Raw genomic sequence first — 15,051 nt, forward strand, 5'->3', positions numbered from 1 at the left:
TAAAATGGAGGGAATTTCTTTCCCACTAGTTTGGGGAAACAGTGGATGTGAATAGGGATGCTTTGTTTTCCCTAGTGTAACTGACAAGATACTGAAGCCAAAGACATGTCTAATGAAAGGCTTGAAGGTTGTATGCATTGACAGCTTCTCTTGTGCTGGTGTAAACTTAAGACTAATGGACTATGCTTAGGTTAATGATTTTACACTGGTGTAACAATTGCAGTTCAAGTCATCTCTGAGTTTAGACCACAGGTCCTTAGCGGTGTACCAAACACAAAGTGAAACAAGAAAGGAACCTCTTCTTGAACTACTTAAAGCTGGGGCTTTCTATTCTTTAGAATAGGTAGTACTGAGCAGAAGTTTCGCTAATAAGAGTATAATAAATGACAATTTACTGTTTAAAATTTCAAGATTATAGTCAATGTCAGGGAGTTATTTTAAGAAATCCCATATTTCAAAAAGTATTGAGAAATGCTTCATTTTTTAACTGTTTTCCCCACTTTTGCAGCCAAAACTAAATATTTAAAGTACCATAATGTGGTGAAGAATCAGTTCAGAAAATCACCAGGCTGCTTTTAGCAGATTGAATAAAACACCCCCTATAAATTGCTAATGAAGAGACAGCAAAATGCTCACAGTCCATCAGCACTGGCTAAGAACTTCATAGAATTTGGGTGAGATTTTACCATTCATAGCACAACTATGTTCTCAGTACATAATTACATGGAAGACCAAAAAAAAAAAAAAAAATCGTGTAAAAATTGTCTGCATAAATGATATCTCCTTTTGCAATAATTTAAAAATAAATCTTTAACAATTAATACTGTTTTCATCAGGTATAATAGCATGAGTTAAAAAAAAAATTACCAAAATAATCAGACCAAAGTACTTATTCCATTCCTTCATGTAATTAAGTATGCATTTCCTAACTTTCCATGACAGTATTTCTTGCTTTTTGAAATAGCAACTCTAGGACATCGAACTCACAAAATTTTGGTGGTATTTTCATGATCTTTTAGGTAAACTATATATACTTTGTCAAAGTTGTTATTTTACAATCTATCATCATTCCTTTTCCACTGCGCACCTATATGACCAAGTGCAACCAAGCCACAAAGGAAGCATCTACAAATCTTCTGTGCTGCCACCTATTCCTCTACTGTTCACCTTAAGGAATGGCTCCTTTTTCTGAAAGTACAAGTAACAAAGTTCATAAAATAATTGTGCTGCCCATGGTGTCAGAGACCAAACCCTCTAGGTCATAACATCTTCCTATGCCCCTCTGTCACTAAGAATGGAGAGTAACAGGTTTTATGGTAATGATGCTGGTATCAGAATAGTAGAACCGGTGCTGTGATTGGAACTGCAGCTTATTTTCTTTATCTGTACATCAGACTGGACTCTGTGACAACTAGATGCATACCGATAAAGTTCTAAAAATAGTCAAAATTTCTTCACCTTCTGGGCCTGTAGGAGAAGATTATCTATGTTTGAATGCTGTTTTTACTATGAGTAAGTAGATCACACTGTGCAGAGAAGGTCAGAAGTTCTGTCAAATAGCCTTTACTGAGAAGCCCACAAACATGTTCACCTGGAAGGAATGGTGCTAGCCTTACAGAAAAAAACTGCTAGGATGACTTGAACCTACAGAAATCAAGAGGTTCCTGAGTTCTAGGTCTATATTTATGAAAAATAAAAGGCTACAGCCTTGATTTTCAGAGGTGCTTTGCTGATTTCTTAGGCATCTAAATTAAGAGACTATGTTCCTATGGGCACTATAATCTGACTTCCATTGTACCTGAAGCTTGTAGTATAGCGTAAGATGAAAGGCAGCCTTTGTTTCCCCTGTTCAGTACTTTTGCATCTTCTAACAATAGTTAAACTGAGCTCATAAGATGTGATGATCTGCTGCAATACTTCATGCAAACTTGTAGTCAGCCCTGAATCAGTACTTTCATTCTTCTGATTTATCCTCTCCACCTTCCTTTAGCATCCCCTTGAGAAGAAGTGCTGAATTAAGAACTGGTACTAAGATTGGATGATTCACAATATATTTGAATGTGTGATGATGCACATGTTCTAGTGAATCAGGCACCTATTTCAATATCAGAAAATAGAAAATGGCTCTTGAGTTTCTCTGCTGCCAAGAATTGCATTATTTTGAATCACTGATTGCCAGAGAGTTCTTAAAATTAGAGGCAAACAATTTTTTTTTTTCCCCTCATGCGTTTGCACATTTGCCTCAGCCTTATTGGTGGTTCTATGTTAGGGTGTGCTAAAGCAGTTTAACTCAACTCAAAGCTATCATAGCCAACACAAACTAAGGATACCAACAGTGCTTCTTCCAGAGCAACCACCTAAAATGGGAAGAATGCCAATCTACAGACTAAGCTTCCAAATAAGATCTGTATCGAGGGCCTCATCCACACTCACTGAAGGCACAGGAATATGTCAGTGACTTTAAGGGTTTTGCATCCAGATATTAGCTTTCTGTAAAAGAGTTCAATTAAAGAATACTTTCTAATGGAAAATCATTAATGTGCCCTTTGGCATTCCTGGTAATAACCTTAATCACACTGAATTCCTTTAGTCTCACAGCTTTTACAGGAATACTACTGTAATTTAACATTAATAACAGACCCTTACTAGGAAGCATTACCAGTTTCTTGCTTAGGTGATGTTATAATTAGCTGTACCTTGCTGTGACAATTGCTGCTGTAAAAGAAGTGCCATTTATAGGTGGTATTACATATGCAGCATATGCTGCATGCCCGTCCAAGCATTCTGATATGTGCTAAGTGACTGGAGAGGCAACAGTGAAAGATGTACGTGCAGAAGAACATTTAAAAACATTTCAGATGTAACGCAAAGTAACTTTTTGCACACACAGGGCTGTAAATGAAATAATAAGAGACTTGAAAGAAGGTTATAAGTTATGCTTGATTAAATCTGTGTTACAGGCTTCCGGTACTCTTATATCATACTTGGGTCTCCTGGGTGCTGTTAAGTATTGTCAGCCAACAAACTATAATTTCTTGCTTGAGTGGACTAATACAAGAGTAGACTTCTGCTTCTTTGTACATTAAGATTACAATATGCTGTAACAATAAAATAAGAAGGGGAGAAAAAAATAAAGCAAACTAAAAAAATTGCCACACAGAATAATGATTAATACTTATCAGCAGAATTAGATGCTAAGATGGCTTGAGCTATAATTTGTTGAGATCAGTAAACTGAGTCCATTTACTTCACTAGGCTTTAGATCAACTTCAAGTTCTGTGTTTTGATTTGACAGGTACTGTAACAGACAGTTATGCAGGTAGAAGTAAGCTGCAGAACTGGAAGGTGTTTCTTTAAATGTAGCAATTTTTCTAGTTGTGTCTTTTGTTCATGCTGGAACATTTGGCTCTTGGTCAACAGCTATTAATATAGCACCTCTGTATAAAATAAGCTTATAAGAGGAATCCTCTGTACTTAGTTCTGTCTTGGTAGCATAGGTGATGAATTTCTCTTGTGCTAAAGTGTAAATCTTGACACTGTCTAGTTTTAACATGCTATAGCTGTATATGGTGGCTTCATACAGCTGAAATCATTAAGAGAAAAAATGAAAACAGTTCTGTAAGCTGGATTGCCTGACTGAGGCCTTGGTTGTATGGAGTGCTATGTGCTCTTGGTGGTACTTGTAGGATTCCACTGGTCTGCTGAATAGCTTCAGAAATGGCCCTTGGTAAATCTGGGAGGAATGGCACGGATATTTCAGCTCTTGGGTGTATTGCAGAGCTTCCTCGGGTCAGTGGGACTGACCACTCACCCACAGGCAGTGATGAAGCACGTAGTGGTGCTTTGCAGAGAAAGGGGCTGCTTTAATGAATGCCAGCCGCTAAAATATACTGAAGGAAATTAGTCGTACCCAGTCAAAAATTTTCAGATGTGTTATTTTTGTGTCTAAAGTGTAGGCTTGCTGAAATAAAAAAAAAGTCACTTTCAGCAGCGTTGTAGACAGAAGCTTTACCTGTTTCCTGCCCCCTTCCCCTTTACTCCCCTGGCTCTGACAAACCATGTGGAAGGCACATTAACAGCCTCTGCTGAAAGACCTGCAAAAGCCAGTTTTCTTAGGGCTCCAGAGGATCCAGTTCCACTTCTCTAATTTTTGTCAACTTTCTGACCTACTTGGTAGGCTGCCAGACTCTTATGCAGTTGATAAGCCTCAGAAACATTTCAGAAATACTATTTAAAAAAAAAAAAAAATGTTTTGAGTTTTAAAATGAGCTTTGGAGTTGTTTTGTATTGGAAAGATTAAAATGTTATATTTCTTCTATGAACAATTTTATTTTTCAATTTTAGAACTCCTTGTGGGATGAGAATTGTAGTTTCTAGCTATTGCAGATTTCAATGCATTTTAATATATTTTTACATGAAAGTGACATAGCTGCATGAAGACCCACGTACTTATATTGGGGCCACTGAGGTCTGTGAAACAGTCTTTATACTCAGTTGTAGTTCTTGTTAACAGAAATTGAGAGAACCCCTTGAACAGCACAAACAAAAGGTATGCTACATAAAATGAGCTAGGATGTTAAATAGAAAAGCTGGTGAGATTCTATGCTGAGTTGCCTAGAATAAACTGTAGGCCAGGTTCTGCCTTAGATGCCATGCAAAACTCTTACAAAAATCAATGACCGTTCAGTGCAAAGAACAGAAAATAGAACCTGGCCCAGCATGTCTCCGATGGATGACAACAAGGATTCAATAACAGCTTCCAAAACACTGTGGTTTGTTTGGTTTTTTTTTTTGACTTTACTGTGAATCTCTTTTCATATTAAAGCACTTCCCCTTTTCTCAGATTGCAACAATAATGACATGCTCTCCTTCTCCACTTGTCCCATGCCTGCACTGTTTAACCATTATTTTGAACACTGCTTTTTTTTTTTTTTTTAAAATCCCATGGTTTCCCCCATGTGTCTCTTTATATCTTCCTTTAAAGGCAAAAGCACTGCATACTACTATGAAGGCTTTAAAGAAATCAAGAAATTTGATATAATGGCTTTGCTACCACTGAAGTAAAACCTTTGGCAAAAAAAAGTCCTCTTCCACAATGACTTAGTTTCTGTATTATTTTACGTAGCCAGAAGAGATAAAATTAGATTATGAAAAAGAATCCGATTTTTAGTGTTTTCCTTTGTCAGTTCCTTTCCTTCCTAACTTCTTTTTTATTTTTTTTTGCCTTTTTTTTGTTTTGTTTTAAACACATAAATAGACCTTTCTGCAATGTACTGAATATTAGTGTCTGGATGAAAAATTTAAATAGTAAAGATTTCAGACTTCATCTCTTTTTGATTATTATATTTTGTGGAAGCAAAATTGCTGCATTTCCCTTCTTCCTTCAGGATCATGGTGGGGAAACGATGGGTTCAAAGACTTATAGTTTGCAATAAAAATATCAAGACACTATCATAAATAATCTTTACATATGTCTCTATGTAAAGGAAGGGTGAAAAGGATCATATGTGAAATATTGGAAAAGAACTAGAGATTTTTCATTTAACGCTTGCATTTAACTTTGTATTCATACCTGTGATTTAAATCATGTTTAGTTATCTTTTCTTGTAAAAATACCCAGACATGAATAAGATTTTAAAAGAATTGACATGAGAGAAACTTTACAAATGAGAATGATTTTACTTGCATATTCAGCGTGGAATTGTTTAAGAATTATTTATCCAGGATTCTTTCTGTGAGTGGAGGACGAACTGAGGTCACTTATTATTCTGGTTAATCGTTAGCTATGTTTATTTATTAGGTTAATTTGCAGAGTTTCAACACTCTTGCGTCCTTGGAAAGGGTCAGGAAATAGCACCAAATCAGATATACTGATTATCTGTGATGTAAAAAGAACAATGAGTTTTTCTAGATCGTGTCCTTGAAAATGTGTTGTTGGAATGACTTTTGAATCAAGTTCAGGCAATTGTTGCTAATTATAAAATGCCTTCTGTGGACCCTGTACTGCTCAAGTTTGTAGTGTTTGAGAACGTCTTATGATATAGTCAGCTGCTCTTGTGTCTTGTTCGTGTTATGGTATCCACTATAATTCATTTACTAAGATTTCTGCTTTCAGTTTTTATTACGATCTGCTTGTAACAGCTGCAAAACTGATTTTTGTGCTCTATTGGCATATCTGTGCTATGATGTCTACCTTTCCTGCTAGCCAGTTCTCCATTACTGTTTGTGTGGTACCTGAATTTGCATACATTGCATTATCCAATGCTTCTTTGATTCATAATTAGACTGAAGTCTCTCTGAGGTAAGATTGACTTTTTTCCGTTTGAAAACTGTCTAGCAAAATGAAGTTCTGGTCCCAAACTAGGACACTGTGCTATTTTGCTGTTGTCACTGAACTGATAAAGAATACCAAATCAGAATATTAGTAATTAAGAAACTTTTAATTCTCTAGCAGGTAGAAGAAAACAGTGTGCACGTGCATGCTTACAGCCTCTTGTCTTTTCCTTCCAAAGATGTCTGTCTCTGATACGAGAGTGGCAAGTCATGCCATAAGGAAAATTCAGCTGAAGACCACAAAATGCTGAATCTTTCTTTGATCGTCAGTTCATCCTGGAATGTGCTTTTGCTTTTAGTAGCTTTTCTATTTTCTCACAGGCACAGAATAGTACTTATCTTACTTCATAGGCAGCCATTATGTCTGTTTTATCCGTGTACAAAGCACAGGAGAAAGAAAATGATAGGTGCCCTGATAACTTAAGGAGGATAAACTTTTGAAGTCTACAAATAATGCAATTCCTTTTGGCTGATTGATTTCAGGTAAGTGCAAAGGACACAGCCTTTTTATTTTTCTAAACTGAAAGGAATGCATCTGAATGATGGATAACTGCAGTTCAAGTAGAAACACTTTTATAAGTTGCTTTATGGAGAAGTGGTTCACTCTGTCCAAGACTCCTGCTTCTATTCAGTGTAACTGAATGTTAGTTCATCAGAATGATAAGAAATCTGTAAAGAAGTAAAAAACTCTCCTCCTACGACTCTATTTGTGGCAGTGTGCATGTGAGCTGCTCGAAAAGAAAAGCTCTGTGCAAGTTAAGACAGCTACATTGCTATTTGGTAGCTTGGAGCAGTATCAAGGATGCAGCAGACCTGTCATTGCAATACTTATAATACCCATACTAGCCAGCTAACAACAATCATCATATCTCTCTTGCTCCCTCTCACCCTTTTGTGTGCCAGAAATAGGCAGCATTGGTGCTCTGGTCATGTTGTTTAGTCTTGGAGGACCACATCATGTGCAGTCTTATCCTTACTCCATTGCTGGAAAATTAGACTTGGCTGCAGGCGGGCCCAAGGCCTGTGTCTTGCAATTTAACACTTAAGTATTCAAAGAAACTTACCTTGCATTTGAAGACTTTGTCCCTCTTCCTTCCCTTCTTGCTTTCTTCTATTGTAATATTGCATACGTTTTCCTGTTACGCAGTAACTATTTTTTTTCTTAATGCTATTTTCAGCGTGTACCATTAAAGTACATATCCTGCAACATAATGTAGGCTTCTCCTTTTGAAGATGGTGAGTATTTATGGATGGAAACATTTTAGCCCATGCATTATGCTCTCTTTTTTTCATCTTTGGTTTCAGGTATTTTTGCACTTTTGTGTTTTAGTGCAGCAATCCTAAATCCTTCCTTCTCCTCTCAGTATACAGTATGAGAAGCCAGGATAACAGTGTAGTCATCTTCCTGACTAATGCTACAGAACAGCCAGTGAGAGCAAAAATGCCCCCACATGAGGAAGTGAGAATTATGTGAAGAGAGAGAAAGAAGCCTTAGTGGACAAAAAGCCTTGTGTAAGATCATGTTAAACCAGGAACGTGTTAAACAGGTGAAGATTGTTTGCAAGATACTTCTATTGTATTAATTTTACCTTTGTTTTTAGTGGTAGATTGTAACTTGGAATACAGACCTATATAGAGGAGGAATTCTAGCTCTAGTCAGGAACACAATGTCTTGGGACTAGGCAGGCAAAACCCAGAGATATTTGCTGGATTAAGCAAGTGAAGCCTTTGGGAACTGCGAAGAGTTAAAAGCAAATTGCTACCAGCTGGGAGCAAAGCTATAATTTTGTTGTGGGATGTGGTGGAAAGGGACAACTTTGCTCACCATTTGTTTGAGCTCTGCCCTTATATGCACAGGTTCTTGCCCTTGCAGGATGAAATTTCCACCTACTTATTAATTTGTTAGCTAAACTTGGCTACATCTGCCTTGAAAAAAACACAAACAACAATATAAAGCCATATATTATTACAATTATGAAGCCATGTATATTAGTGCTGGATTATAGATCTTGTTTTTTTCCCCTGATAAATTCTTGAAATACCTTTGTTTATTCCCTCACTTTTCCACTAGCCTTAAGTAGGATATTACAGCTTCAAACAGTAATGCATTGTAAGCTGTAAAAACAAAGAAATTGAAATAAATTCACTGGAATTTACCCACTGTTGGATACCAAGTATTTTATTTTGCATTTTGCTTGTTTAAATTATTGAGATGCAAATCCAAGAGGATACCTCTAAGTACTTATATGATCTGATCTATAATTTTTATTATTCCAATATTAACATTTCTTAGCCTAGAATTTAGAGAACGGTATGTTTTTCTTAGGTGTCAAGACCTGATTCAAAGATAATTGCTTAAAGAAAACAACCCTTATTGAATCCATCAGGCTCCTACTGTTTCTTTCAGAATAAAATAAAATTCGATTCTCAAACAGAATTTCAGGGTTTGGGGTTTTCTTTGTATAGTTCTACCCTAGCGTGGCACGTTACCATTGCCTAAGACCACTGAACTAAGTGAAAATCATTCATAAGGACAGCAAGGAACAGCACAACTTTTTGATTTCCTCAGTGATACTTCCTCACTCTTGCTTCTCCCTTGTGAAATAAGTAGGCATAAGAGATGTTATTGCCAGAAGAGCGGGTAGATTTGTGTTAATGCCTAAGAGCAAATGTCAAACTAGAAATGTCAAAGTCTTATATGCTTTCGAAGTATATAACCTGATAGATTATTATTTTGCTGTATCCTTTCTTTGAAAACTTTATCATAATCCTCTATGCAATCTTGTATTGGGCACAAATACTGTGCTATGTGACAATTTCTTCTAAATTTAGCGGCAAAGTTTTGTAATGTTAGGCAGGGAAAAGCAAAAGAAAGTTTGGGTGGATAATTTCTCTCTCCCTGAAAACAATGTCTTTCAGAAATAGTCATACCAAAGAAATGCTTGGAGCTGCGAGTCACAGCATTAGTGGGTCGAACCATCATTCTGTCCAGGTATAGGGGTATACATTTTCAGGATTAGTAAAATGTAGAAGTATTATTTGTAAATAAAAATATATTTTAGGATATAGGGCTATAATATCTGAAAATATGAATTCTAAAGAAAAATCATGACTTGACTGGAAGAGAGATTGACTTATGAATAAATTTGTTCTTTTTGAGAATATTTTTAAAACTCACTTAAAATGTTTTCTTGAAATGCAAAAGAAATGGAAACCAGACTTTCTAGAATAAAGCATCAGGCACCCATATTCAAGATCTCCACCATACAGATAATGTCTGAGAAGTGGTGCTTCTGGTGCCTTCTACGGTCCTTTCATTTTGCATGTACTGTTGTCTGACTCTCTCATACCAGCTTCCGTCCCTGTTTTCTAGCTCTACCCTTGTTGTCTCTTTCATGTCTTCTTTTAACTCATGCCTCTGTCCTGTTCTTGCCTTCCACATTTTTTTGCTTTCTCTCTTTTTTTTTTCTTCTTCTTCAGAGCAAATTCCCCCCCCCCCCCCCCCCCCCCCGCATCTGTTCCTTCTGACTTACAGTTTCTAAGATATATCACAACCATAGGCTATTCCTTCTGAAAAAGAAGTGGGACTGGATGGTAGTTAAAGCTAGTTATGCTGGTACTTAGCATTAACATTTAAACATTATTTTTCCCCTTCGTACAGCATTCACCTACTATTTCTAAGTTTTCTTGAAGAATTATCCTAGGGAAACATTTTGATGTTAAGTGCTTTTTGGCCCTTAAAACTGCTCTGGTAGATGAATTAGGGCAATACATTCATTTTTAACCAAAAAGAAGTTTTTTCCATCAAAAGTCTCTTTGAAGGATAACTTCACTTGAACTCTCTAAGGAAGCTGTATACCCAAAGAGTTACATTTTATCAGCTGAAATATTGCATCCTAGTTTGCTGCAGCTGGTATCAGAAAAACATACATGTAGCCTTAATGTTAATCTCTACTCAGCACTGCAGGGTAATGGAGCAATAGATGTGCTATTGAACAATGGAGACTACTGGCAGAGCTTTGCCCGTTCAGCTCCTGAGCCAGCATGCATGGAAATTAGCAGATGGGCTTCTCTTATATTCATCGTATATCTCTGTTAAAGGCTTAGGGCATGATTGTTACTGTGGGATCTCATTGATAGCTACGCAAAGCCTTTGCAAAGTCAGTTTAAAATGACAATAAATTAGAACGGTAGCTTTTACCATCTTTGCACAGGCATTAGTGACAGCGTGAGTGTTAGAGAGTGTATGTTCTACCTTGGCTTTGGGAGGATGTTCTTTTTAAGAATACTTTAAAAAAATCACTTAAAATATTTTCTTGAAATGCAAAAGACATGGAAATCAGACTTTCTAGAATAAAGCATCAGGCACCCATATTCAAGATCTCTACCATACACGCCTCAGTAGGAATGTGAATAGAAGCACAAAGGCTCAGGAATCCAGGGAATAGGAAGTATGAGCTCCAGAGAATTCCTGGGAGCTACATTTTCGCAATGGGTGCATGTTTCTCTGTTTGTAAAAGGTGTGGGTAAACCAGTGTTGTCTTGTTTTTACTTTCTGTTGGGTAGCTACTGCTTTTGGAATATGTGGGCAGGCAGCAGTCATTGGGCTGCTTCAGTCTTCCAACCTCCAGGTTTCCCAAACATGGATTTTACACCCTGATTAATAATTGGATTAATTTTATCCTGGAATTTAAAAAGGTTAATTTATTTAAACCTATTGTCTCTATACTACTGTAGGGCAGAGCTTCTTAGGTGGTTCTCACTCCCCATAGCCTCAATCAGGAATGTACTACCACTGCACTGCCCAGCTTCTCTAGACTTTCTGTTTCTTTGAACTTACAAATTTTTTTTCTCCTTACTAAAGACAAAAGCGTAGGTTTTTTTTAACATGTTTTGTTTTTAAAAGCATAATCATTTTTGGATTCTTAAATATTTTGAAGGTGCCAGTTGTAATGCAACTATCATCTATAGCTTATAACAGAAAAGGATACTTATGGTCAAAGCCATACCATATTCTGAAGAGCCATGCACTCTCAGCTTTGGTTGTATTTTTATCCAAGTTAGATGCACTCTGCAAAATAAACGAATAAAGTGGAAAACATTTTTATAACATAAATAAAACATGGAGTTCCAATATTAAAAATACATGTCAAACCAAATTACAATTAACTGTGCGGGGTTTTTTTGTTTGTTTTTTAACTTAAAAAGCTTCTTTGGCACACGTGTCATCTCTGTGAATTGGTTCAGGAGCAAATTCGCTCATATAGCACGCTTCTCATTGCTATATATTCATAGGAAGAGTGCAGCATTTACTTTTATTAATGATTCCAATTTTACTAAGAAGCTGAGAAGCACTATATTCTGCAATCAATAAAATGATATTTCGATTTAATTGCCATTGTGGGATTACTTCAGTTTACTCCTGCAAGATCAGATGCTATTTGTGTATGTCTAACAAAATGTCATTCCCTAAGGGATCGTGATTTTCTAATAATTATGACACTACTTTCCTTTCTGTGCTTCTTTCCAAGGGGAGAGGAACACAACTTGAGTCAACAAGACTCAGAATGCTGCGTTCCATTCTGCAAGCTAATTCTGGGGCATGCTGCACAGGTAGATAGACGGACTGTCCTTTTACTCAGGGTCATAATTTGGAATAATATGCTAGAAACAGTCATCTGTACAAAGACAGCTAGTTGTACTCCAGGCATCACACCAGTACTAGCTGAAGAATTAGTAGTAGGATAAAATTAGGAATGGGATTGCCAGTTCTCTAAGGATACTTCATTATTGTCTTGTTTGTGTTTTGCTGCAAGTTAGATTATTTTTTAGTGGGAATATTTTTCTCTATGCAATTTTAAACCAATTTATCTAATAATTTTTATATTTTAATCCAATAATAATTAAGAATGTAATTTCCTATTATACATAAACATACATGAAAATGGGCTGATGATAATAATGTCAATGGTCTCATCCTCAAAACTGCAAGGTCTAGTTCCAAGCCAGCCTGTACATGGGAACTTTTACATTGATTTCACTGAGTTTTGAATAAGGTTATATGGAGACAGAAATCATATTGTAGCTGTTTACAATTTTGCTAATGTCAAAGGTAGTCACAGTGAATTTACAAATGCACCAAACAGGCCAAATATTGTTCTTGTAATCTGTTTCCTTGTTACTGACTTGAGTATTTTAGTAAGTCCCCCTAGCAACTGGGGAGGCTGGAGGAGGGAAGAAGACAGTGCTAATCCCTAACCGATCAGCAGAGCATTCTTCTAAGCCTTTAATATCTAATAGTGCATTTTGTCAAGATAGATACAGATTGGGAAAAGGGTTGAAACATATAAGCAGGAAGCGTGATGGTAGGTAAGGTCTATGTTAGCTCAGAACAACAAGAACACTGAAAGAAAGAGGGTGAAGGACTAAAGGAGACAGGAATAGAGGTGAGAAAGAGGAGGACAGGCATGGAAATAGACATATGGAGTGGGCTGCAGCAAGCAGTCAATGAGTGCAATGCAGAGGAAGGCTAGTTAAAAGCATAGAAAGCTCTGTAAATGGCCTATGTGTCCTTGGTTTGACTACCAGTGTTTCCAGAAGCCATAGTGTTGTTGATTAACTCCTCTTTCCAAACTCATTGTATATCTAGCTTCCTCTTGCAGGAACAAGATTCCTCATATGGGAAGATGAATTGTTCCCGTATGAAAGCAGTGGTCAAAAAAGCCTACACCAGAGTATAATTCTCCAAGAATTTGCCGGTCCTGACCTGGGCCTGCTTTTATTTCTTGCACTAATGTTTATTGCTGCTTTGCTTTGTCCCTGCTGTGGTGGCCTGTAACCTCTGGCTTGTTTGAGCTCTGCGAGTTTGACATGTGTTGCACCTTCTTCCTTTTGTATATAGAATCTGTGTTGTGTTACCAGCTTTTGCGTTAACAGGAACCTGTGTAGTTATCTGTAGTGCAGCTCCTGCATAAATAGTAGTCAGAGGATGGCAGGACATGTCGGTGTGAATGCTTTTGGGCTATTGCACATCCTTGGATCCTATGATCTTAAAAAGTAACTTTTCACTTTCCCTACAGTTCAGAGAGGTAGAAGTAGGGGAGACAGTCTACCACCTCTTCTGGACAACAATTTTCTCTCGGGGAAGTGAGAATGCCAGTGTTTCTCATCTCTTACTTGGGAATTACCCATATGGAGATTATTCTCATTAGTCACTTGCAATAAATTCACCAACCAGCTGGTAGATGAAACTGATGGGGAAAGTATAAATAATTTCCTTATTATACTCATAAAGATAAAGGGATGGTTAAATAAACTATGAACATTACTTTGACAGAGATTATATTGATAGGTGTTTTGCAGGCTATTTAGTTTTCTCTGGAGAGCAATACTATATCTACAACATTTTTCCAAAATGCTTGTAGAAAATATATTCTTACACTGTCTCAATAGAGATTAACATAGCAGAATGTCTGAGATACGTAAACCATCTGAATAAAATATGCTATTAGATATCTTTGTTTATGGAAAATTAGCTAAAAAGCCCACTGCCATAAAAGCTTTTGCCTTTTTTTACTAGATCAACTTTGTAACTCTGCTTAGTGTTTAAGTATCCTGCATTCTACTTACCAGAGTTAGCTTTTGGTGTTTATACTCTGAAAATATGTGATATGCAGTAAACTGCTTTTGTTTATTTTTATATATTATTTTCTATACAATAATATATATTATCTATAGTGTGTATTATGTAATTCAATTCTTTCAGAACTGAGTTATAACAGTTCATCAATAAATAAACGGATATGAATATGAGGCTGTTATTTCTTCTGTTTATGCTTATGTTGTGATAATGATGTAATGATAAATATATTTAAGGCAAGGCAGAACTGACACAAAGAAACTGAGAGATGCTTTTGATGGATGAGGTCACAGTATGGTGAAGTCCAGATGCTAATTATACCTTAAAAGGCTCTACACCTTTGCTGGGGAAGAAGCCCTGGGTTCCAGGTCTTACAACTTGACTTGGAATTTGCTGCTAGCTGACAGCCAAAATTACCGGTTGAGGCAGTCCGGAAGATAGCATAATCAGGAGTCCAGAAACAATGGTGTACATGGAAGTCTTGACTAAATAAATCTAATTCTTTCAGAGAAGAGAAAATAAAATTTGTGGAAGGGAAGAAGGGAGATCGACATGAAGAGGTAGGAAAGGGAAAGGGTTATGCAGCCATATAGCTGCTATTGCCTCTGATAGTACTCATGAGGTGGCAGGTGTTTAAGGCTTTTTCTGCCTCTCAAAAATCCAGGTCTGTTTACAGATATGGATTCAGAGGTTCCCACATACAGATACGCTGTGTCCTGGTAGTTAGAGTGGTCACAGAGGAGATAGATTCAAATCTCTGCAGCAGACCTTGTGGCTTCCCCATTCTGGCTGAGTACTCTGGCTGAGAAGGGAGGAGCCTAGAGGCTTATTTTCCACTAATTTTGCTGCCATTTAAACATCTTATTTTTGAGATGTTATTCAGTTCTTATTTCTGGTACAATCCCCTTGAAGTTCCAGTTAACAGCAATGAAGGCTGGCATGTGGTTTAAAGTTCATCTGGGTGAGAGCTTTAACTGGCAGCAGGAGATATTGGCACTTTATGTTATTTGTCCAGGGATATATGTAAGAAAAACAACTGCTTTCACTGTGAAGACACACTAACATAGGAAGAAAACGAG

The 15,051-nt window shown here is 36.9% G+C and overlaps 1 protein-coding gene across 1 annotated transcript in view; it reads right to left on the bottom strand.

Moving 5' to 3' along the window:
* SLC9A9 (solute carrier family 9 member A9) overlaps positions 1 to 15,051 on the bottom strand; it is a 219,552-nt gene that overhangs the window by 46,855 nt on the left and 157,646 nt on the right. Inside the window, exon 14 of the mRNA XM_052804257.1 lies at positions 11,325 to 11,404. Within this exon, the coding sequence (XP_052660217.1) occupies positions 11,325 to 11,404 (80 nt within the window). The remainder of the gene's footprint in view (positions 1 to 11,324; positions 11,405 to 15,051) is intronic.

This window comes from Harpia harpyja, chromosome 12, assembly GCF_026419915.1.
Source record: "Harpia harpyja isolate bHarHar1 chromosome 12, bHarHar1 primary haplotype, whole genome shotgun sequence".
Lineage (NCBI taxonomy): Eukaryota > Metazoa > Chordata > Aves > Accipitriformes > Accipitridae > Harpia > Harpia harpyja.